This window comes from Tursiops truncatus, chromosome 19 (genome assembly GCF_011762595.2).
Source record: "Tursiops truncatus isolate mTurTru1 chromosome 19, mTurTru1.mat.Y, whole genome shotgun sequence".
In the NCBI taxonomy this organism is placed as follows: Eukaryota; Metazoa; Chordata; class Mammalia; order Artiodactyla; family Delphinidae; genus Tursiops; species Tursiops truncatus.
The window spans coordinates 7053850-7079608 of record NC_047052.1 but is presented as its reverse complement, the minus strand read 5'-3'; the positions used below and the strand labels follow the sequence as shown (position 1 = coordinate 7079608).

General features: G+C 44.1%; 1 protein-coding gene across 13 annotated transcripts in view; it reads left to right on the top strand.

Moving 5' to 3' along the window:
- GAN (gigaxonin) overlaps nucleotides 1–25759 on the top strand; it is a 90548-nt gene that overhangs the window by 41617 nt on the left and 23172 nt on the right. For 6 of the 13 annotated variants that reach the window (XR_012328151.1, XM_073796438.1, XM_073796441.1 and 3 more), the window contains exons 7-10: nucleotides 450–599; nucleotides 1513–1649; nucleotides 1908–2036; nucleotides 11769–11878. Coding sequence is in view for 8 of the 13 variants with exons in the window: in XM_073796438.1 (XP_073652539.1) it covers nucleotides 450–599; nucleotides 1513–1649; nucleotides 1908–2036; nucleotides 11769–11878 (526 nt within the window). In the remaining 5 variants the exon portion in view is untranslated. Of the gene's footprint in view, nucleotides 1–449; nucleotides 600–1512; nucleotides 1650–1907; nucleotides 2037–3553; nucleotides 7488–11768; nucleotides 11879–11965; nucleotides 24463–24858; nucleotides 25051–25759 lie in introns of those variants that run through there. The other 7 variants (XR_012328153.1, XR_004523268.2, XR_012328152.1 and 4 more) reach the window with 4 other exon arrangements.

The window sequence follows — 25759 nt, the reverse complement described above, 5'->3', positions numbered from 1 at the left end:
TTAGCCCGGGCCTCTCGCCCTCCCACCCCCACCTCTCCAGCCGCAGGCAGTGCTGTTGACGTGGATCTTACTTGACTTCACACGTCAGCTGGGAACCACTTGCTGCCCACTGCTGTACAAAGATCATTTTACAGAGCCACACGGTAATAGTTCTCTTTCTTGTCGTGAGCTGTTGTGAGTAAAAAGTAAGGATTCTGCCAGTGAATTCACCACGTGTGTAGTTCCCTTGTTCCGGGAAATTCCTGGACTTGGGTTCTCTGTCTATTGTGATAGAAGAATGAGCTGCTAGGGAAATCAGAAATATTTGAGAGAGATGGTTTTGAGCCTGGTATTTCTTTGCTGGAACGCTGGAATATAATAATATCTGTAATATTTATTAAATGTATGAATATCAGCTTTCAATCTGATAGTTGGCCTTTTGTCTACAAAGATCTTTGATGTCTTTTCAGGCAAGACATAACTTTGGAATTGTGGAGATAGATGGGATGCTGTACGTTTTAGGTGGAGAAGATGGTGAAAAAGAGCTAATTTCCATGGAATGTTATGATATTTATTCTAAAACCTGGACAAAGCAACCCGCTTTAACCATGGTTAGAAAGGTGAGAACGATATCTTGTGATAACTAATTCACAAATTGGATTTTAAAGTTATGTTTCTTCATTTCCTACGTATGCCTTTTAACACAATTGATAGTGTTAAAAGAATTAACATGATAGAATTCTGTCTTTGTGGGTAGCTTGCCTTCACTATTACCAGCCACACACCAAGCTAGGAAACGGTGTGTGAGAGCGTTTACCTTGGCAGTGGGCTCTGGGCAGCGCTGCTGTGTCCGAGGCCCACGCCTGATAAATGCTTTGTGACTGCACTAACCTAGGAAGGAACCAGGTCTCCCAAACCTGTTTTCTTAATCATTGTGCGGGACTGGGGAGAAACATTAATCCATAGGTAGAGAACTGCCATTGCTGAGTAGGATGAAAACAAGTGGCTCGTGTTAGCTGTTTACAGCTCCGTCTGTATTTCTTTTCCCTGGTGGAGGCTGGAGTTTCATCATCAGGCCAAAGCCTTGTCCAGCGCCCTAGGTATTTTACACCGTGGGTACCGGGATTTACTCATAATATGATCTCTCACCGTCTGTGCCCTTTCGACTGACTTACTTGGGGCAGGAACTGAATGATGTCTTGCTCCAAGGAGTCCACATCTGGGACTCTTGAAATCGTGGTGAGAACAGAGAGCCTGGGAAGCCTCTTTAAAAGTTAGGATTATTTACTCACTTAGCGGAATAGTATTAGATGGAGTTAATCCTTTTCTGAGGATTAACAGTGTGTGTATTACCTTGCTCTTCTCATTTTTAAAAGCCTCTGTTGTAATATTGGAAGGCACCATACATAGTCTTACTATTAGAAGTCAGATCCTTTTCCAGATATTTGCCAGTGCTCTCTAGCCAAGCTGGTATTTACTCGCCCAACTTTAATAATAAATGTTGCCTCCCCCACTGTTGCTTTCTCCTTTCAGATTGGCTGCTATGCAGCTATGAAAAAGAAAATCTATGCCATGGGTGGAGGATCGTATGGAAAACTCTTCGAGTCTGTGGAATGTTATGACACACGGACCCAGCAGTGGACCGCTATCTGTCCACTGAAAGAGAGAAGGTGAGAGAACTTGGATAAGGACTGTGCAGAGCCCCCTTCACCTGGCTTTTGTTTTTCCCTTCTTTCCGGCTAATCTTTTATTTGACTTGGCATTTGGTTGATATAACATTAAATTAATAAGCCATTTCCTGAAAAAGGAAGACCCATGTATTTGTGAAACGTTGAATGGCGCAGAGCTGAAACAAGCGTAAGAGGAATTATGGAATCGGGTCATGGGTTGTAAATCTAATACCTAGTCTGCCCTATGTGGCCTTTCAGGTTTGGAGCTGTAGCCTGTGGAGTCGCCATGGAACTGTATGTATTTGGGGGAGTCAGAAGTCGTGAGGACATCCAGGGGGGCGAGATGGTAACCTGCAAGTCGGAATTCTACCACGATGAGTTTAAAAGGTATTTATGAATGGTTTCATGCGGCTTCTGCAACTTTTTCTTTATGCTTTCAAAGGCATGTTTTGCTTTGTTTAGTTTTGTTTTCAAATTATTTCATTGAATTTATCTATTTATGTCTAATGCATAGTAGATATTTATTCAGTGACTTCGGAAATCTTGGTAACTCATAGGAAAGCCATAGAAGAATGTTTCTGAAATGTAGATCAGACCTTGACACTTCTGATAGCTTTTAGGAGAAAGTTTAAACTCCTTAACTTAGCAGATATGGCCTTTTGTGATTTGGCCTATGTCTACTGTTTCTGCTACTGTTCAACCCAGATGCGTCACTTGAGTCCCACTGAGTGACTTTTTTCCTCCAAAACATGGTATGATTGTCTCAGCTCTGTGCTTTTTTTTTTTAACATCTTTATTGGAGTATAATTGCTTTACAATGGTGTGTTACTTTCTGCTGTATAACAGTGAATCAGCTGTATGTATACATATATCCCCATATCCCCTCACTCTTGCGTCTCCCTCCCACCCTCCCCATCCCACCCCCACTATCCCACCCCTCCAGGCGGTCACAAAGCACCGAGCTGATCTCCCTGTGCTATGCGGCTGCTTCCCACTAGCTATCTGTTTTACGTTTGGTAGTGTATATATGTCCATGCCACTCTCTCACTTTGCCTAGAGTCTGTCATACAGAGTGAAGTAAGTCAGAAAGAGAAAAACAAATACCGTATGCTAATGCATATATATGGAATCTAAGGAAAAAAAAAAAAAGGTCATGAAGAACCTAGGGACAAGACAGGAATAAAGACACAGACCTACTAGAGAATGGACTTGAGGATATGGGGAGGGGGAAGGGTAAGCTGTGAGAAAGCTCTGTGCTTTTGTACTATTCTCTTTGCCTAATATTTCCCTTCCCATGTTTATCCAGTTAATTTGGCCTCTTCCAAAACTCTGCTTAATCATCACTGCCCAGAGAAAGCCTTCTCACACCTCGCAGTCTGAGTCAGGCTCCTCAGTCTGGGATCCTATACATCTCTCTCTTGGATGTGATAGAGGTAACGGAAGCTCCTTCAGGACAAGTTCCAGCTCAGCTTTGGGTCCTAGCTTCTGGCATCATACCTGGCCAGTGTCAGACACTCAGTAAACGTGATGTCAGAGATTCTTAAAACATCTGACAGGCCGCCATATGTCTTGTAAAGTAGGCAGCATCCTTCCAACCCCCTCACTTCCCTCCTCTGACACGTTATATTGTTGTAGCCACCAAACAGTATTGTTATTGCAGTAATATGTTCAAATCCTACAGGGAAACTGCCCTGCTGAAGTTAATCTTGTGGTAGCATTTCAACTGTGTTACCAGAAGGGGGCGCCAGAATATAATGTTCAAGTTCATACTATTTTAGATAAGGGCAAACAATGAGCGGTTGCCAAGATTTTAGAAATATGTATAAATGTTACCTAACTATTAGTGTATTTTAAAGTTAGGATATTTGCATAGCCTTTTTCCCCCCTCTTTCCTTCAATTACAGGGAGCAAACAGTCTTAGGAAAATTTACTAGACAACGTGTGAGAGCAGTTTGAGAATGCTTGCTCTGGTAGCGGTGGGGGGCAGAATTTCAAGGACTTTGCTACACTTCTCTTCCATAATATGTTACTGCAAGGGCTGACTGTTCAAGGTATGAAGTAGTTTATTAATTTCTTGCCCAAATGAATCCCAAAACAGTGTGCCCAACCTCATTAACAAGCAGTGGTCAGTACGTTTGGTTTCTGATAAAATATTGTTATAAGCCTTTGTCATAATGACTGAATTACTGTTTGGACAGTGTGAGCTAGAGAGCTATAAACTCTCTTGCTGAAGTAATCAGGGTTGCTTATGGTTTTACCATTTTCTGTCCCTATTTTGATTGTGTAGGACTTAAATCTGGCTGTAAAGTTTTTTATCTGCCCTTGATATGCTAGCAATTATTAGAACCTTTAGATTTCTGTCAGGTTGTCTCATATTAATATAGTTGAGAAGCTTCAGATATGAGTATATTACTTGCTTTCAGTTCATAATTGTTAAACGTGAGTATTGCTTCTTCCTTGCTGTTTAAAAGCACTTCCAGATAAAGTTTGTATTATCTTTAGTTTGCTTATATTCAAGCTTTCCAGTGTTGATTCACAAACAGAACGAAGAAAGCTTAACTTCTGTTGATGTATAGGATTCTTGTTTAGATAACACTAAACATGCATATAACACTAAGTGCCGTGTATTAACTCATTTAATCTTCAAAACAACCCTCTGAGATATAGTTACTCTTTTTATTCCTATCTTGCATACGAGGAAACCAAAACACAGAGAGGTTAAGTAATGTGCCCCAAAACACACAGGTAGCAGGTGGCAGAGCTGGAATTTGAACTCAGGCCCCAGAGTCCACATTTTCAGCCACCACACAATATTGCCTTAAAAATATAGGCTTTCCCATAAATATCTATAGAAGGAAAAAAAATCTATAAGTAGTTTATTTCTTAAAAGATCAGATGTTTCCAAGTGTGTGATATTTGCATACTCTGGAAACTGTTGCCAGATGAACAACCTGCATTAGATTGGAGACCATTTACTGTTTTTAAGTAATCTCTTGTCTTTCCTGTCTTTGTTCCCTATTTTTAGGTTAAAACTTTCCTGGAAAAATGCCATATCTTACTATTTTCTGTGTTTCTGACTAAAAACAAAACTATGTGAAGGAAAGCAAAAAAAAAATTGCCATTATTTCTACCAAGTCATGGCAACAACTTCATATATCCAGAAAGACAGTACCTCTATTTCTGTTCCTTGAATCCCTGTTCTTTTACTCGTACTACCATCCTCCCAGTGGTCCATATTCAAAATAAGGTCATCTTTGATTCTCTCTTATGCTTCACATCTCATGAGTTGCCAAGTTTTTTCTTTTTTCTTTTTTTTTTTAAACTCTGTAGTATTTTTCACACATCCCCCCCACCCCTTTATTTTTCTGCCCTGACTCCAGTGAGCTCACTCTTTTATATGTGCAAAGTCTTCTAACCAGTCTCTCTAATACATTTCACCTACTTGTGCTTTTGAAAGATTAATCTGACCTTGGTCATTTCATTGTGATGGAAATTCTTCCTGTTTCCCCATTGCTTACCAAGTAAAGGTAATAGTATTTAGCCTCCTACTCGGGGCCCTCCACGATCTGAGGTTGAGAAAAATGTTGAGCCTTTTTCGCTTTCTCCTTTTCACATGTTCCGTACTCCAGCTCACTTCTTATAGCCATCCTGTGTTTTATTGTCTCTGTGCATTTGCTCAGCCGAGATGCCCTCCCCCTCTCATTTTTATATTGTAGGTAAATCATGTTAACTATTCTTTGAAGCCTACATCTGTCAGTTTCATCTTTTGATGCCTGAATGTATACTTGGACAGACATCTTTGACCACTGGCTGAATCCCCTGTGGTTCTCTGACTTGTGGGTAAGGGACCATTATGGTAGCAAGGGTTAAGTGGAAGTCACTGGAACTTTCCTTCCCTGCCGAGATAGAAAACCAGAAGCAGTACTGCATCCTGAGGAATGTGCAGACATTTGTGCCACCGTCAAAGACTTGAAAATGCAAGAGTCGTGCTACGTATCATATGCCCACTTAATTCACTTAGAAAACGTAGAAAAGTCAAGTGGATTTTGGAAAATAACCGTGAGCTTTCATAAACTTAAGCAGGTGATTAAGCTGATCACAGACTCAGTCCCGCGGGTGGGGTCTTTATGCAGCACAGTCCCTGGCCTTGGTGCCGCTGTTGCCTTAGCTGATGCCTTCTCTTCACACCAGTCTGCAGTGACCACCAGCAGCTGTTTCTTGTACCTGGCAGGACCAGCGGTACCCCTGTACAGTGTTGCCTCAGGACTGTGTCAGTTTTGCCGTGTGCAGTATATTATTAGCCCCCAGAGATTTTGATCACCTTGGTGTGCCGTACTGTATTGGTCTGCCCCGTTGACCATGTTATGCTGTTTGGGTCTGAGGCTTGGGAAGTAGCACATACTACAGATGCCTTCGTAAGACACGTGAGCAAGAGGATGGGAGATGAACGCTGCTCCTAACCAAATCCGCTTCGGTCATGGTCCAGCCCGGAGACAGAAACCACCTCGTCATCTGCAGGGGAGATTTAATGTACGTAATTATTAACTAGGAAGAGTAGTTAGCTGCTAACAGGTGAGAGAATGCAGAAACAGCCGATGAAGGAAGCGCGACTACAGCCTGTAGGGCTGAGGGAAAGTGCCCCAGGAAGGAGCAAACTGAGAAGAGCCCTCCCTGCCCCGCAAGGCTGGATTTACCTCCGTGGAGGAGGGTGTGCAGTGGCCCCAGACGTGGCAGAGCCCTGGGGTGCCAGGGCCAGAGCTGGTGCGTGGAAGCTGCCTGCTGGCTGGCAAAGGACCACCCTGAGGGAGAGCCAGTCTGGTCCCCTGGCACACAGGAGGCGGCAGAGCAGATGGAGGAAGGAAAAGGCCACCGACACCAGGGAAGAAGCCCTTTCCTCTCCCCAGCCTTGCAGTCCCGCCAGCGCTCTCTGTGCTGCGCTTATCTTCTCAAAGAACCAGCTACGCATCCATGTTCATTTTCTCCACTGTGTTTTCTGTTTCATTGGTTTCTCCCCTTGTCTATATTATTTCCTTCCTTTTACTTACTTTGGGTTTATTTTGTTCTTCCTTTTCTAGCTTCTTCGGGTAGCATATTAGATTTTTTAAATTTCTCCTATCTTTTTATCATAAGCGTGTTTTCCTTTCCCTCACTGAGCATCGTTATGGTAGCTGCGTGCAGGTCCCTGTCTGGCAGATAATCCCAGCATCTGAGTCATCTCAGAGTTGGCGTCTGTTGATTGTTTATTTCCTTGCAAAGGGGTTTTCATTTTTCTGGCTCTTTCGTTGAGTAATTCTGGGTTGTGTCCGGGGCGTTGCGAACATGACATTGTTGAGGCCCCGAGGGCTCTTGCTGCTGCTTCAGAGACTTGCTCCGGGCATTTAGCAGACAGTGGACTTGGTTAGACTCATGGAGCCTCAGGTGCAAGCATTCGTGGCTCCAGTGTCAGTCAGACATGACTCAGGTGGATGTCCATCAGTTTAGTTCTGCACCTTCCATCTTTCTGAGACCCCCCGCACGCGTCAGTGATCCTTGTTGCCCCAAGATGCTCTCCCCTGATTCCGGTGGCCAGAAAGACGGCAGGGTTTTCTCTAGGGCTTTTGTTCCCCAGAGCTGCCAGCCCCAGGCTGCCTTCAGACGGAGCTACCAAGGAACTGGAAACTCATTCCATGTGGGTGCTTGTTCAGCTTTCAACTTCTTTCCCAAATCTGCCTGCTTCTGCTCGGTCTCCAGAGCCCTCAGGCAGTCTGTCTTTTGTATTTTGTCTGGAGTTTGTAGTTGCTTCTCTGTGGGAGGCTCAGCTGAGCCCTCGCTGAAGCTCCCTCTCCCCTCCCCCCCTCCCCTCCCCCCCTCCCTCCCCTCCCCTCCCCCTCCCCTCCCCTCCCCCTCCCCCTCCCCTCCCCTCCCCTCCCCTCCCCTCCCCTCCCCTCCCCTCCCCTCCCCTCCCCCTCTCCCTCCCCTCCCCTCCCCCCTCCCCTCCCCTCCCCTCCCCTCCCCTCCCCCTCCCCTCCCCTCCCCTCCCCCTCCCCTCCCCTCCCCTCCCCTCCCCTCCCCTCCCCCTCCCCTCCCCTCCCCCTCCCCTCCCCTCCCCCTCCCCTCCCCTCCCCTCCCCTCCCCTCCCCTCCCCTCCCCTCCCCTCCCCTCCCCCTCCCCTCCCCTCCCCTCCCTCTCCCCTCCCTCTCCCCTTCCCACCTTCTCTCCTTCCCACCTTCTCTCCTTGCCTGTCTTACCCCTCCCTCTCTGCTCTCTCTGAAGCTTGCCCCATTTTAAAGTTTCCTTTGAGGGAGGGGGGATTCTTAATTCTGAGTTACCAGAGGACACATCATTGTAGCCTGCAAGTCCCGAGGAGCCCACGTTTGAGAACAGTGTAATAAAGGCATAATATTGCCTTGTCCATTACAAAAATTACTGCTACTTCACGATGCCTGCTATGTACTAGACACTGTGCAAAGTACTTTACGTTGGCTGTTCCATGTCATCCTCACAGCAGACACCTGAGCTTGGTGATGGCGTCCCCACCTTACAAATGACGAAAGAGAGACTGGGTTAGCTCAGTCATCCAAGGTCAACGAGGTGAAAAATGGTAGAGAAAGAAATGCAGAAGTACATGCCATTTATACCATTTTTAAAAGCAGCAGCTAAATATATGATCCAATTAAATTCTCATATTTTATGTACTTTGAAGCCTCAGCATTATATAAAATAGATCACACAGGATTGTTTTTCTGAAACCCAGGAACTCTGAATCACTGATCTGCTTTGGACCAAATTTGGTAGACAGTCCACATAGACCAATCTCTTCAGCTTTGTGGATTTATTCCAGGGAGGAATTATGTTGAATTCTCACCTCTACAGAATTACTGAGGAATGCCCTTGTATTCTGACGCGTTCTTTCGGTAGATGATCTCGTCGCGTATGTCTTAGTTCAGAAGAAGTACCAGCTGCCTCGTGGGCGTGCCTGCGGCCCTGTCGGTGGACTTGCTGGGAGGGTTGTATGCCTCCCCAACAGGGTCATCCTGGGAGTGGCTCAGCTGCAGACAGGGCAGGGGGATACTCATCGGCTTTGTTTGATTCAGGACCTGGGAAGAATTGAAATGTCGAGGTTTAGTTATTTATGTTTATTTAGCCTTGAAGACATAAAATATGAACAAACCAGTTGTTGTATTTGACATTTTTCCAACTTTTTCTTTCAAAGGCCTGTTCGGGTCCCCGTTTTTGCTTTGCATTGAGAGCTCTTAGACGTTTCCCTTTTCCTATTTATTAGAGGCATCTCGGAGGCAGGGGCCCAACTGAACTCCCAGTCCCAGCAAACCGCTTGATTCCAATCAACTTTTAGATGTTCGAGGAATTGGATGTTAGGTAAAGGTACTCAGGGGGATGACAGCTTTACAGCAGCTTTGCTTCTGAGTGGTTCCACGATCTTGGGCAAATCATTCTGCTTCTGGGTTTCTTGGGATTAAAAATATGGAAGCTACTACTTTATATAACAGTCTGGGAAGAGTGCTCATTGAAATGAAAGTGCTGTTCTTAGTGAAATAATTTTACATTTGTATTTAACATCAAGATGCTGTAGACCTTAGCCAGTGGCTTCTTGGACACTTGATGGCAGAGTTAGACACACGGGAACAGTGCCAGGGCATCTTCGTGCTCTGATGGTGAGTGGAGGCCCAGACACTGGTAGTTCTGAAGGGTTTAGATACATTTCCAAGATCTGACTGAGGTCTGCTCTGACCTGGCTATGCCTTTAGCTATTAAAGGGAAATTGTTTGGTCAGACTACCTTAAGTAAATATTATTACATAGCAGGGTCATTTGTTTTCGTTTTAAAGCAAAAAAACCCTTTTATTTTGGAATAATTTTAGACTTGTAGAAAAGTGGCAAAAATAGTAAGAGCTCCCAAAAGCTTCTCCCAGCTTCACCCAGCTTCTCCTAATGTTAACATCTTACGTACCGTAGTACAGATATCAAAACCAGGATACTCACATAGGTACAGTATTATTAAGTAAACTACAGACTTTATTCAAATTTCACCAGCTTGCCCACTAATATCTTTTTCTCGCTGCTCCGGGATCCGATCCAGGACCTGACATGGCTTTCAGTTGTTGAGTTTCTTCGGTCTCCTTTAATCTGTGACGGTTCCTCAGTCTTTCCTCGTCCTTCATGACCTTGACACCCTTGGAGGTTATTGGTCAGTTTTTTACTAGAATGTCTCTTCATGTGGGTTTGTCTCATGACGTCTCGTGAGGAGGCTGAGGTTGCGCGTTTGGGCCGGGAATCCCACAGAAGTGCTGCTGGGCCCTTCTCTGCCCGGCATCAGGGGGAGCATGAATGTCGATAATGTCTCGTTACTGGTGATGCTAATCTTGATGACTTGGTTAAGGTGGCATCTTTTGGGTTTCCCCATTGTAAAGTCACTACTTCTCCCTTTGTAATTATTGAGTATCTTGGAAGAGAGAATTTGAGAATATGGGAATATACTGTTTCTCCTTAAACTTTCACCACTAATTTAGCATCCTTGGTGGACTGGCCTTGCAGTAGTTATCACTGTGCTGCTTGCCTGTTGGTGATTTTTCTGCTTCCCTCATTCCTCCTACCTTTGTCAGCTGGAATTCTGTAAAGAAGACCTGCCCCTTCTCCCTAATTTTTTTTTAATGTATTCAGTCATTTGTTTTTATCAGTATGGACTTATGGATATTTATTCTGTGAGTTATCTGTCCAGGACTATCATTATTCATTGTGTTGCTCCAGTTGTTCCCACCGTGGCCATTGGGAGCTACTGCATATCAGCTCCGGTGTCCTTCTGACACAACTCATCCCGTTTTAAGCTCTTCCTATGTGGCAGCGCAAGATGATCCAGGCTCATCTTGAATTTTCGGCCTCTTCTGTGGAGTCAGCCACTTCTTCACGGAGCCCTGGCTCCTTTTAGTGGCTGTTAAATTGATTTTCAACAGAAGTACCAAGCAATTTAGTGGGGACAGAAATGTCTTTTCAGCAAGTGATGCTGGAACACCTAGGTATCCGTATGGGGGAGAAAAAGGACTTGACTCTTATACCTCATATCATACACAAAAGTAAACTTGAAATGTATCATAAGACCTAAGTGTAAAAACTGAAACAATAAAATTTCAGAAATTTTAATTTAAAAAACCTTTGCAACCTTGGAGTAGGCAAAGATTTCCTAGGAGGACATAGAAAGCATGAACTATAAAAAGAAAAAAATGATAAACTGGAATTCATCAAAATTAAAAATCTCTGTTCTCAAAGTCCCCATTAAGATAATGAAAAGACAGTCTACATGCTGGGAAAAAGATTTGTGATACACGTATCCAACAAAGGACTTGTATCCATGAAATAAAAAGAATCTTAAAAGTTAATAAGAAGACAGAAAAGCCAATTTGAAAAATGAGCAGATCTTTGAGCAGAAATTTCACAAAAGTAGATACGTAAAGTGTCCAGTAAGCACATGCAGAGATGCTTAGCACCCTTGGTCTTCAGGGAAAAGCACACCACTCATATGGCTAAAATGACAAAGACCGACGGTACCCGAGCTGGCAGTAATGGCGGGCAGTTGGAGTTTTCACATGTTGCTCATTGGAATGCAAAATGGCACAACACCTTGGAAAACAGTGTGGTGTTTTCCTATCAAAGAAAATACACCTTTAACCGTATAACCAAGCAATTCCATAACGTAAGCCCACAAAAGAGCTTTGCCCTCTCGAGTCCAAAATAGCTTCACTCACAATAGCCAGACACTGGAGGCTGCCCAGATGAACCTGAACAGGTGAATGGGTAACAAATTCTGCTGTACCATGTAATGGAATCCTGCTTAAGATTACAAGAAATGAGGTAACGATGAAGCCACAGCATGGATGAACCTCCTTCACACTGTGCTGAGTGAAGGAAGCGGACTGGATAGTGCACTCTATGATGCATTATATGCGACGTTCTGGAACAGGCACAACTAAGTCTTCAGTGACAGGAAGGAAATGAGTGTGTCCGCGGAAGAGGGGTGTCGGTGTCGTGCCTTGTACTGTAGGTGGCTCAGAGTTTTGTCATCTCAGTCTGCTGAGATGTCGTGGACACCCTTTGACCTCCTTCATTCTGTCCCTCTGTTTGTTCTCAGGTGGATCTATCTTAATGACCAGAATTTATGCATCCCCGCCAGTTCCTCTTTTGTGTACGGAGCTGTCCCCATAGGAGCCAGTATCTATGTCATCGGAGATCTTGATACAGGTCAGAATGTTACAGTGATCTTGTCGGAACCGTTTCCCGGTGATTCCGAGGCACGGTGTGTCACCTCTGCTTATTCTCACGGCGCAGGTACCAATTACGACTACGTGCGCGAGTTCAAAAGGAGCACGGGAACCTGGCACCACACCAAGCCCCTCCTCCCCTCCGACCTCCGCCGCACCGGGTGTGCAGCCTTACGTATTGCGAATTGCAAGCTTTTCCGCCTGCAGCTTCAGCAGGGCTTGTTCCGCATCCGCGTTCACTCACCTTGACGGGGCCGCGGCGCGGAAGCGGAGCTCCTGACCAAGCGCGCCGGGACGCGGCGCTCTGCGAGGGGACAGAGATGGCAGGCGACCCTTGCTCTGCGCCGGCCTCTGTGCGGTAACACGAGTGGTTTTCTAACGCTTAGAAGCCTGGGCTTCCAGCTCTTGTTCGGGAGAACACGTAACTGCTGAAAAAAAACGAGGAGGAGTCAGTTCCTCCAGGAGATGTGTCCCTAGACCAACCGGGCTAGTCAGCGTCAGAGGAAAAGGGAAGTGGGAATCCGTGTCATGTAAAATCAGGAAGTTATAGCACCAAGGTGCATGTTCCCCGCGGGGAACTCACGTCTGCCTGACCGCTCTGTTCGAGTACCTGGCTTTGGTTAACAAACGAGCAAACATGCATATATCAACATATCCAAACATACCGGGGTTGCTTTTCCACTGCACTTGGAAGGAGATATTATGCCTAACTCTGCCCAACAATTTAAGGTTTGTGCCTAAAATGTTAGATTGGACTCAATGCCAGTTAGTCTCCACTTACTACTAGTTGTCCGTCCTAAGAAACTTTTTTAAACTAAATTATGATGAATTGAAACTAAGATAAAATTTCTCTTTTATGACATTCTATCTTAGTAATCCAAAGGAGTCAATAAATTAAGGAGTCAGGTGGCAGCCCTCCCATGAATTTAAAGGAAGTTGCTGACTTCTGTGTTAATTCAGATGAAGATGTGTCATGCCGTCATTTCTGGGGTTGCGAAGGATCTCATGCAGTGCCAGTCTTCCTTTCCAACTAACCAGAACTGTTTTATAAATATGAGGATATTAGTGAGTAGGAGATCTTGTAAAAGAAGGACCTGAGCCGGACAAATAATAAAGGTCTGCTATGACCCAAAAAAAAAAAAAGTCCAGAGGAAATATATAGGGATCAAAAACTTCTAAAAGTAATCTGTCTGAAAGCACACAGAGTCTTGTTTACTACTGTCTAGGATTTGAAAACGTGTCTTGGAATGCAAATCCACGTTAAGAATCTAGTCTTTGTAGCAGAATTTTCTCAATGCCGTTCACTAGTACGAGTTTCAGACAAACTACATTACAAGTAAAGGTTGGCTGGTAGAATAAACTACCTCAACTTAATTTCATTCTGTTGCTGTAGAGCAAATTAATCCTTTCCTCCTTCCCTCCCTCTCACTCCCATGTCGACCCACTCAACCCCACTCCTCAAAGGGGAAAAAGTCTGTCATTAGTGGTACTTACCTTGTAAGATATTTTGTTTTCCATTCGAATTATACCACCTTAGTGTGAAACCAAGGAGTTCAAAGTGCTTGATGACTTCATCATTTGAATTTTATGCAATATCAGATTTCTAATCAATTTAATATAGAGCTCTTCATTTCTAATTGTTTTCTACAGCTTCCCCCCCCCCCCAGTATATGGCTATAAGAAGCAGCATTTAGTCTTAATGATTAATAGATGTATAAGTGTATCCTTTGGTTATAAATTTGAGAATAGGAATTTCTCCTAGAAACTTCCTACCTGGAATGTCTGTATGCTTTACCCATGCATGTGAAACATCACTTGTCTTTTCCCACCCAGGAACAGTAGAAGTCAATCCAGCTCTAGAAAAGTCACTGAGCAGCCTTGTCTGTGGGAATTCTAAAGAATGTTGTGTGTGCGCATTAACTCTCCATCCTGGCAGAGACATGGGTAAGAGGAGGTACAGGGTTTTCCTCTTCTCTGTCAGAGGCACTGGGCCAGATTTGCCGGCCATTCACGTAACAGTCAGATTTGACGCGTAAGTCAAAGCCAGCCTCTTTGCTTTGTGCCGTGTACCAGTCAGCAGTTGTCTGCATGCTTTCCCCAGGATACCTTGGGTGTCTTCTAATCAAAGCAAACTGCATGGCCACTGCAAAGAAAGAAAACTTTCTTTGTACAACTAGATGTTAGTTTTAGAGGAAATAAATTTCTGAAAAAGTGGATTTTCTTTGATAAAATGTCCCATACAGAACAGAACCTTGGCCTTCAGAAGCCACAGCTGAGGTATGTTAAAGTGGTAACTGATGTCCTATTAAAGCCATGACAGTCAGCAATTCTCTTTTCTTTAATTTCTGAAATTTAAAGTCCTTCCCAGGCTACGCCAGGCCTCTCCAAGGAGACAGTTCATTGTTTAGGAGTGAATGGGTCCCTGTTGCAGTATTATCAGTGCCTGCATGACTTGGTCAATTCATTTTATAAAAGTAGTTTTTTGTTTTTTTTTTTTTAATTTAGTTCATTGACACTGTAGCTGCAGAAATTAGGTAACTTTTTTAAAATTAAATTTGCTGCATAATATGGGATGCAATAAATAAGAAAAGCTGCTAAGTGCCAAACTGTTATTTTACTGTATAATAATATAAAAATATTACATTGAAATGTAGGCATGTATTTAGTTTTATTATATTCCAAAATTAATCATGACTTTTTTGTAAATTACAGTTACTTTAGTATCGTGAAAAAATTTTTAACTAATTTCACACAGGTTTGTGTTTTAACCATCCACTTATGCCTTGAAATACCCTTTCTTGGTAAATTTTTGATACTTCTTTTTCCATTAGGCACTTTTATCAGGTGTATATTGGAATTGGCAGCAGAAGATAGATCTTAAAATTTTAAATACAGTATCTTTGGGGGAAGTGCAATTTATTTTCATTATCCACCAACAGAAGGAAAGTTGTCTCAGCTCAGAGTAATTTAAAGTATTTCTTCTAGGCTACGGTCTAAAGTAGGTTTGTTTGTTTCTTTGTTTAACACATCCAAATACAGATTTTTTTTCAAAGATTTAAGTGTTTAATTTAAAATGAAGTTTTAAATTTTTTTGTGATCGTGCTTATATCCTGTGAGAGTAAAAGTGTGAGAGAGAGTGTGTGTGTGAGTGTGTGTATGTGTGTGATGTGACTAGCTAAGTCTGTTTGTATATGTTTAGCTTTGGAATTGTCGTTCCAAACTACATATATTATTGTCTCCTGGTGCTTCAGATAAATTCTTGAGCCTGTGGTCCTTCAGTTTATACTACTGTGTTAACTCATGTTGAGTGTATATATTGATGTATTTGTAGTTTGTAGTAAGTTTTACTTGGCGTTTGCATTTCTTTTCTTTAGCATATTAAAAACAGTGTTAGTGTTTACCAACTCATAGTTGGTATGTTATAAAGAATTGGCCTAAGAAATTTCTAAATTCCTCATGTCTTTTACTGCTATGAGGAGTTGATAGCTGACAGTAGGCTTTTTTCAAACTGTGCAACCAGCAGAAGAGAGTATCTGGGGGATGCTGGACGGCGTGTTGCTTGCCTTGAAGTGTTCTGTTATCCTGCACGACCACTTTAATGACGGCGCTTTCTTCGGTGATGCTGTGGAAGTGCCATTTTGTCATTTATGAGTGAGGAGTCCCCTAGGCAATGCCTGGGAGATACATCCTTTATATCGATGTGGTAAAGACAGGGCTCCTTTGCTGTGGCGCTGCAGTTACTCAGGGTAGCAAGTTAGGTTTTTAGAGAAATGTGTTAGCTGCTTAGGTCCTTTGGGGTTCCGTTTGGTGTGTTCCTGCTTCATTACGCCAAACCAGGGATCTCCAGAAGTTTTCCAAGGAGCATTAAAAACACTGCGGTATTACCTTCCGGAATGTTGTTTTTCTTGATTCAAGAGGAGGCTGCCTGTGATCAGGTGAAGACATGTGATTATCCGGGGAAAGAATGAGGCAGCACTTTCACCACATCAGTTTTGAAGGTGCTGGAACCCCCGTACAGAGCACCCAGTGGAAGGGAAGGGAAAGGTGAGGCTGCTCTGGTTCAGTAGCTGCCCCTGGAGCCGTGAGAGAAGAGACTCCAACCGGCACAGAAAAGCCCGCCCTGGGTTTAATCAACAGTGTTGATTGAGCACCTACTCAGAATTCTGCTTGGGTTTCTGGGGAGCTTCACAGTGAGGCAGATGAAATCCTGCCCTCCCTCCAGACTGTAAACTCCTTGTGGGCAGGAACCCTACTTTAGTCTTCTGCTAATCCTAGTGCTTGGCACACAGTAGGTAGTCAATAAATGACCAACAAATACAGTGTCCTTGTGATCCCGGTGACGTTCTACACAGGATTGAAAGGGACTTACTTTTAAGTGAGAAACTTTGCACACAGATAGGCCGGCCTCATAATACAGAGTGGGAAACCAGTACAGAATAAAAAACGCAAAGTGCCTGACTTATATGTGACGCACAGCTCTGTGGTCTCCATATGTTCTGGAGGATTTTTGAGACCCTGAACTCAGCACACCCAATAATGTTTACAGCATCTAATGTTGGGTTTTGTTCACTGCTTTTTCTATGGGGCTCAAAATCTTTTCCAGAACGTACTGCTTTGATCCTCACATCTCTGTGATGGGTGCAGTGCTCTCCATTGGACAGAAAGCAGCCTTTGAGGCCCAGTAGATACAGCTTCATTCCCCGCTTCAGATGTGAGTAGAAGCCAAAAAGTGGAATCTGGTCTTTGGATTATCAGTTTCACTGTTCAGTGTATTAGAATATCACTTAATTTTTTAGGCATACAAGTATTTTTAATCATATGATAATCATTTATGGTATAACTTAAACCCCCAAACGTATCCTTTGCAAGTTGCACAAATATAAACTAAAAGATCTTTGGTTTTCTTTGTCATTTAGCTGTGGGAAATTTAAGAATTTACTAAAGTTGTAAGAACAGAAGTCATAAGCGTTTGTGTTTGAGAGAGAAGCTGTTTCTACTTTTAAAAGCTGAAGCTTCATTTATCCTTCCCTTTCTTACCACATCTAACCAGTAAGGGAAAAGATACTGTGTCTTAGAATGTTGAGGGAAGCATTTTGCTAGCTTTCTAGTAATCCCTGAAGTATTCCCTAGAGCTGGTTGATAGAAGTTTATGGTACAAGGGTGAGGAATGCCCCACTTGCCCACATTTGAGGGGAGTGTGAACTTAGGTGAGTTAATCCTGCCTGCTGGCAGCGGAGTCCTCCTGGTCTTGAACTGGAGACTTCCTCTATTTTTTGGCAAACCAGCTAGTAAAAATTCTAAATTTTTTGTAATTTTGTTTCAGAGGTAATTCTATTATTTTAATTTTAAACATATCTCGACTTGGTCTCTGCAGTATGCGACGTGTGAGAAGCTCAGATGTAGCTCTATATTCTTTGGACTGATGCATACTGCTTAGGAAAGTTAGTTCTTTTCAATTCTATCATTGAAGTTCTCTAAACGAATGGATTTTTAAACTCCTTCCCTTTCTTATGAAATCAAATATCTAATAACGTTGCATAATGATCTAGTGAGAAATGTCTGTTGCCTTCTCTTTTTCATGTTGAGATAAAAACTCATCTTTTAAAATTGCTACTCACCTGAAATTTAGGCTAATTATAATTTTTGATATTGACGTCTTCATGGCCCAACAAAGTTGTTGTAGACTCTTAAATCACTGTGATCTGAATTAGAGAAGGTGCAGGTAGGAGGGGGTGACAGCCCACGAAGTCTGGGTACACATTGCGTAAGATGACGCGGAGAAAGCTTAGCCACTTCCTGTGACCCTAGTAAATGAATGGCCACTTCAAATCCCGAGTGGCTGTGTGTTCATCTTTCTTTCTGGTTGGTGAATTACATTTGTTAGAACTTTATTTTTAGCATATCAGTACAGCTTTTTAAGTACCTTATTTTTATTCCTCTCACTCATCAATCACACACAAGGTGTACCTTAGAACCTTGGGTTAAATTTTTTCAAGTTAAACCGAGGAATTTGGTTCACAGTTTGCTTTATCATGTTTCCTGTTTAATCGGATGAGAATTACACATGCGCGTATTCCCTTGTTCTTCGTGTTTATAGGAAAGACGCTGTTCTCGGCTACCTCATTATGTAGTGTTGTGCTTGATCCCCTGCCAGTTTAGAAGAATTCAACACATTCTGTCCTTTAACAAAAGCCTGGAAACAAGCAGTAAGTGGCCTTGAGGAATACAATTCTCTAAGGCGTAGTTTCCATTTTACTACTTTTTTTAAAAAAAATAGGCACTTTTAATCAGGAGGAACAATAATTCTCCTAGAGCTGCTGCAAAGTGATTACTTGAAACTCAACTTGAACTTTAAAGAGTCTTTACAAGGCTATGTTTTCATAACGTAGAAAAGTAGTATATTTAAACACCACTGCTGTGTAAAATAGAGGGCTTCATTGCCATCGTCATTCAGATCAGACAGGAAATCTTGTCTATCTGTAATTTGACCCAGTGTTTGGGATTTAGATGCTTGGGGCTACTGTTTTTCCTATTCTATAAGGTGCTATTGGGAGCAGTTTAAGGGTCTGTTAGGTGTAGTTTCATGAATTTGTTTCCCAAGAATCTTAATTTTGGTGAAAGTAGAGGGCTCATCAAGAAGTTCCTCTTCTCTTTTAGTTCTGATAACCTGGGGTTTTAAAATGAAACTCTGAAAGGGCAGGGCTGAGTTGACCAAACAACATAGAACTGCATTACGCTTAAAATCACGAGTGATCGGGTTTGTTTTGTGTGTCAGTGGAACTTCCCCAGCTTCCTCCCGTACGCACCATCTGCACAGGGCACGTGTGGGTGCTGTCCTCGCCAGCATCTGTCCGCCTACCTGGCTGGTGAGTGAGGGGGAGCTGCGGGGCCCATCACTTCTCGTAGACAGACCTTCCCTTCCGGGGGTGACTTCTTATAGGAATTACCCAGTACCCTTCATGGCCAAAAAGAGTTATGCCCATTCCTAAAAACCTAGCATACTAGGAATAACTTACATACCAGGTGAGATCTAAAACCTTAACTGTCCTTGTGCATTAAGATTTAATGGATGTGCTTGTGCTTTGTAGACTAAAGGGCTTGCTGCTGACAAAGTCCTCCTCGGGTGGTTCTAGCCGTCGGCCATGAGGCATTCCCTTAGGTGGCTGCCAAGAGAACCAAGGTTCACCCCTCTAAAGCCCCAAGCTTTTGTATTGTAATTGTTTTGAGGAAAATATCTGTAAACATTCTCTGTACGGTCCCAAGTGAACCCAATGGTTGTGAGCACGCGTGGGCTTCAGGGCCGGGTGCACATGGGTTTGGAGATGCTGGCCGCTGGCTGCTTTGTGAGCTTCAAAGCTCTTTACCCCGTAGAAAGAGATGATGGGTGTTTACCTGCTGGGGTTGCTGTGAAGAATCAGTGGAGTAAGGACGGTGAGAACTTGGTGTCTTGCACACAGATGGGGTGGTTGGGATCTCAGCTGCCGTTGCCGCCCGACTCAGCCTCTAGTCACTCATGGTCTTAGCTCTCGCCCTTCGCTGAGTGTCCCCACCCTTAGTGCTTTCTTCATTCTCACGTCTGCCACCACAATACACAAGTAAATGCATATTTGCACTTCCAAAATTATTTTCTGGATCCATGACACCGTTCTCCTCCTACTTCTCTAAGACCTCAATTCAAGGTAACTCTAGACAGCGGAAACACCCCAAAATATGTGTTTAGAATACTTAGAGTGGTTATAAATATCCCTTATTTCAGGGTTTGCCTAATGAAGTACTCTAGTAATATTTAAAACTCTTTTCTGAAGTTGAATTTTTCTTTTTTCCCTAAAATATTAAAGGTAGTAGTCTATATTAGTCCAATAAACTGGATGATTTCTAGATCTCTGTTTGAGATCAGTATACCTGAACTATGCTTTCTGAACTTGGATGTTATGTGGAACCTAAAAACAAACAAAGAAACTTGGTGTTACGTGTGTGTGTGTGTGTGTGTGTGTGTGTGTGTGTGTGTAGAACTTCTGTACCTTCAGGTAAAGAAGGGTTATTTAACAAAGTGATACCAAAAGTGAGCTACTTAATCCTTTTATAAAATCACTTCCTTTCCAGTTCAGATTACAGACTGGTGAATTTAGTGGTAGATGACATACCCAGCTTATCTTGACTTCAATAAGGCATTTGATAAAGTCATTCTTGATATTTTTGTGATTGAGAAAAGGGAGTAGAAATAGGTTTAAAAGGGCTGAGAAATACCCAGGCAGTGTTGATAGGAACGGGCTCTTGTGTCAGCACGGATGGGGTAATCTAGCAGTATGCGTTTTTGACGTTTTCACTACTAACTTGTATAAAACTATAGACGGCAGAGGAAAGTGTTGGGTGTTAGGGTCTGCAGTGCTTTTTTTACAGTCTAATAACATGGCTAAATATAGTCTTATGTCTAGGTTCAGAGAAGATAGTTCCCAATTGAAAGGGAAAGAAAAAATTGTGTGTGGCGGGTTGGGGGCGGGGAAATCATTGATAATTTTAATATAAGCCAACTGTTTAAAAAAATAGTGCCCTTGTCTGTGTTGGGGGCTGGTAGCCCGAAGAGGAAGTCTGTTCCATCCACATGCTGCATTGATGGGCCCTGGGAACTGCACTGAGCTGCCGACTCTGGGCACCAGCACCTGGGAGGCCACCTGGAGGATGACAGCCTGGGTGGTGGGCTCTCTGGAGGCCCCAGGCTCTGGCCTGCTGGGGGGGCTTTAGAAGGAGCAGATGGGCGTGCCCCAGAGCGCCTTGCTCAAGCCGAGAGGCAGAAACGGTAGAGGCAGAATGTTTCTGTCGCTCTTAGAACTTTCTAGAATTGCCTCGTGATGAAATGGGTGCCTCCTGTGGTTCTGAGCGCTCAGCTCTGAGAATAACCCCAAGGATGCCCCGTGCAGCTGTGACTAGTGGGTGTGACAGTGTCAACCATGGGGGTCTTGCACGGTGACAGGATGTTGTCACAGGCTCCAAAGCTTCTTGCAGATGAGGTTCTGTGAACAGTTTAGTAAAAAAGTGTGTGTGGGGGGATAACGTTTGTACTTTAGCTTTCACATTGTTTTTGAGGAGAAGGGCCTCTGTTCCTCCGGACGTGTGCTCTCTCCCCGCCTCCCTCCGCTCCGTCCTCTCTGCTCGCTCACCGCCTCCTGATTGCAGCCACTGGCCCACGGCTACAGCCAGCTTCAGCAGAACCTTCAGAAATAGACGTACTTCTAGCGATTTCCCTAAAGCCATGTTAACTAGACAGTGATTCTTGCTGTTTATATACTCTTTGTTCTAAATCCCTTAGTGCCTCTGCAGGCATAAGAAAGCTGGTAAGTAAAAATCGGACTCTTTTAAGCAGGGCCTGGGATGCCGTCAAGGGGACCGTGCACTGGGGGGAGTTGGGTCGGCTGACCTCTTCCAGCCCCTCCCAGCTCCAGGAATGGGCACCTCGCTGATGGGTTACTTTGTCATCCCTGGAGAAGCGTTTCCAGAGGACCTGCTTCTTCTCGGGTTCTGTCCCTCCCGCTTCTGTGAAAGCCCCTGCAGTCTTCCTCCCAGTTGACGGGGCTGCAGGGGCGCCACTCCCCCTCTGTGTCTCCTCCCGACCCCACCTGCCCCAAAGCCCAGGGACTGAGCAGAGGCTGGGACAGGCACTCAAGTCCAGGTCCAGGTCCAGGTCCAAGGGAGGGAGCTGTCCGCGTTGTTTTCCGGGCGTGTGCCTTCTGCCCATCCCCTCGGCTGTCTTCACTCACTGCTAACCCTCTGTTTGAACCAGTGCTCACTTTCCTCCCCATGTCCCGTTGTGCCTGCACAGACTGTGGGTGGGATCTCCGAGGACATGGGCCCTTCCTGCAGTTGACACTTCTTTCTGGACGGTTGAGGAACTTTAGTCAAGATGGGGGAGGTATTTCGGTTGCGTTCTGAAGTGTACGCTTATTTACCTACTTTTCTTGGCAATCGCATCCTCGCCTGCCCTCTGTTCTTATCCCGTGGCCTCTCCCAGTCTGGTTTTTTAACTGCTTGAATTATGTAACCAAAAGAGTGGGGGGCGCTCTTCTAGTTCCCCAGACATTTAGCCTAAAACACGTGTTGAAAAAGCATTCTTCCAGGATCCCTCACCTGGCCTCTGTGACCAGCACTTTCCGCCGCCAGAGAGCCAGAGCGGTGGCCCAGGCCGGGCAGCTCCCAGAGTCTGCACTGCTCTGCTCCTCCCACGTGAGAACCCGGGGCCCAGAGCCTCCCACCCCAGGCATGGCCAGGTGCATCTCTGCGGCTCCTTAAGCAGCTAGACTGGAACAGCCTCCCCAGGGCCCCAGGCGGCCTCACCTTCCACACCTGCCCCGGAGGTTCTTAGGGCTCCTCTCTGAGCCAGAAGCAGGGGCCCCAGATGCCAGACATACCACATCAGCACCCAGCTGCCAGGCGCCGCGTGGGCTCCACCTCGTCCTTTCCTCTTATTTAGCTCTGATTAAAAACACACTGCACTCCAAATTGTGACTAGGATCGGAAATTAGAATTCCTCATTTACAGTAAGAGAGAGACCATCTTTATGTATTTTTTTCAAAAGGAATTTTTGCTTCAGAAAAAACTCTAGAAAGTAAATGTATTCTTGTTAATCTAAGCATATGCTCACTGAATTGGACTCTATGCTTTGTATAAAATTACGTAGGATCTGGTACGTGGGGCAAAAGGGTATGTATCATCAGCTTAAAAACAAACCTTCAGTGTCGGTGGGTTTACAGCATTGTTTTCCTATAGGGGACCTCAAAATTTAAGTGCTCCGTGCAAGCAAATCAGCCGGGTTGCATGGGGTAGATGATGTTATGATGGGAAATGTCTCAAGTGGCCTTTATTGAGAAAAGCACAGGCGCTTTAGCAACACTTGCTTCATTAAATATCAGTGGCTTTTTCTGCTGATGGGATTCCTTTCATTTTGACGCATCTGTGACACAGCCTCTGTTTGGTTCCTCATTCCTGTACCCCTTCAAGTCGCCAGTGACATAGCGGTACTTGTTTTGTGTTCGATCATACCACTTGTGAACTGTGAGGACCATGAAAAAATAATCGTGTTTTCGGCAGAACATTTTGAACACCTGTCGCGGCCCGTTCTGCAATTGCATCAGCAGAGCTTGGAGTGATCAGTGGATTTAACAAAAGCACCTCCCTCCTCCACCCCTTCCCTCCCATCCTCATCAGAAACTATTGTAGAAGTACGCAAGCAGGCTCTGGCAGACTTCATTTTCACACCGTATGTTCCTGGTGACAGAGACGCTCGTACCTGTCTGTGAATGGGGTCCATCCATCACTCATTCTAAAACGTGTAGATTCATTCATTGGTTTTCTCTCACCGATCCCAGTCTTCCGCTGTGAGAGAAGACTACCAAAGGAACTCCTTGAAACAGGGCCATAAATTCAGTTTGACTTTCCCAGACTCAGGGCTGATCTTCACAGTGGGCCCTGGTCCGGCAGAACAACCAGCGACACTCCTGTTGCCTGGTTGCCTGTGCGGCACCAGCCGCCATATGTGACAGTTGCCCTTGTCAAGAACCAGTTTTCAGCACACTCTTGTTTTGTCATTTTCAATGCTTTTAATACCATAAAGCAAAGTCCATGAATACCAGATTCCCAAAATACCGTATCAAAACTCATCCTCTTAAACGCAAGTCTTTGTTTAATTAACATATCTATATTTTCTGACATGGTACATACAGAAGAGTTTTTAATTTAAATCCTGCAGCTTTTATTATCTGGTAAGATTCCAAGTTGAGCAGTCTACTTAGACGTGTATTCCGATGAGGTTACATGTGTTCAGATGAGGTATCTCGATCTTTAAAGAAAGACCTACTACTGAAAAAAACAGAGATTTGCAATGAAATAGACATAAGCTAGACAAAAGACATGCTATGGAAAGTTCAAAATATTTCAAGTACTGGGAAGTTGCAACTTGTAGAGTTATCCTCCCCGAATTCAGTAGGATAGCAGAGAAATTGTGCTAATGTGATTTCATTGAAACGTCACGTCTCAAACACCCTGTGGTACAAGCGTATTCGTTTCTTCTGTGGAGTAGTTGTCTATTCCGTTGCTGGTACGAAATTTTAGTGAAGTTGAAGTAATTTTGAATTAGTGACCTTTCTTACAAAGTTGCTTTATGGTTTACAAGTAATACTGATGCAAACAGGCTATGTTAACTTTCTTAAAATTAAGTAGCACGCACTTTGTTTACAAGCTTGGTTTATTGTGGGGTAACTACGGGGTCACCCCGTTTCACGAGCACAGGATTTGTGCTTTGGGAACATAACTGCATTCGTGCTGTTCTCTTGTACCAAGGATCAGTGAAAGTGTTTTATCTTTTTTATGTAGTTTGTATTGACTGGATTTTATAACTGTAAGAAAACAGAAACAGAGTGTTGTATTTTGATCTGAAATTTGTCTATGGTAAAGTAATTTTGTTTTATGTACTGGAAGTTCATTTAAAACTTGAAATATTTTCTAGAAGGGTACCGAACAAACGAATCGTCTTTAAGCTGTTTAATTAACCTAATAAAACAATTTGATGGGGAAGGCATTGTCATTGGTTCTGATTTTTACAGTGGTTCCCACTAAGTTAGCGTTGTCGATACAGCTTGGCTTGACTTCTGAATGGAAAATTCTGTTTTTTACACCACATCTTAAACGGTTTGGGTATCAGCTCCCTGGATCCTGGCTCACAGTGTAAGATACACTCCTTCACCACACTCCACAGTCATTGCCTTGGTGTCTTCCATCCCTTATCAGAATAAGTCCCCATTCTGACTTCCCCAAAAGACAGTTTCAAATTTACTTTCCTTGGAAGAGAGAATGAAATTAGACTTACGAGGAATAGAGGATCCTGACCTCAACGGTCTAATTATACGTTGGAGAATTCTGTCTCTGACAAACAGAATTCTCTGTAATTTCTTCTTGCTCTCATGCCCACAGACTACAAAGCTACAAAGACCAGGGGTCCTGAAAAATGTCACAGGCAGATCTCCACCGAAGACACGGGGCAAAGAGAGACCCTCCCAGTAATGTCAAGGTTACGTACATGAAGTCGGCCAGAATCACTCCTGAGGTCACCTGGAAAGAAGAAGAAATGGAATATTCCTCTTCAGTCGTACAGCATAGCGTCAGGTAGTTCTGGAAGTTGGTTTTAAATTCTTTCCACCTTCCGTAATAGCGAGAAGGTTCTATGGTCCAGCGGTCTGCCAGCCTTTTTATCTTTGAGGGGGGTGGGAAGGTTGCTGTGGAACCCTTTCTTTAAACAAAGACTTGGCCAGAAACCAGTGCCCAAGTTGGCTGGCTGCGGAAGGGTGTAGTCGGAGCTGTCGGAGCCTGAAGCCCGACCCTGCGATGCCCAGGCCTCCACCAGCAGCTCGAGGGGTCCTGGCTGTGCCCACTCACCCTTGGGAAACCTTAGCAGTCTCTGCCCTCCCAGAGCCTCCATTTCTTATCTATAAAATGAGACTTAGGTCACTGGATTTCCTTGTCTGGAGGGCAAGGACATAGTTCCTTGTTATATAAAACCCTGGACCAGATCATTGCCAGGTCCCTTTTATGTCTACAGTACCTGAGATGTCAGTCTGCTCAAAGCCTGCCCTGCAAAGGAACCCAGTTCTGGAAGAATAGACCCCAGATTGCCTGTTGTAGGTGGTGGGGGAGGGGCGCTTTGCCAGTTTTGATGCAGGTGGAGATGGGACAATGGGCGTTGACCGTGTCACCTTCCTGATACTGTTGCTGGCTTCAGAGAGTGACACGTATCTTGTCTTGACCCACTGTGCGCCAGGGACTGCTTTAAGCACCTCATGTGTTAACTCACTTCATCCTCACAACAACCCATTTT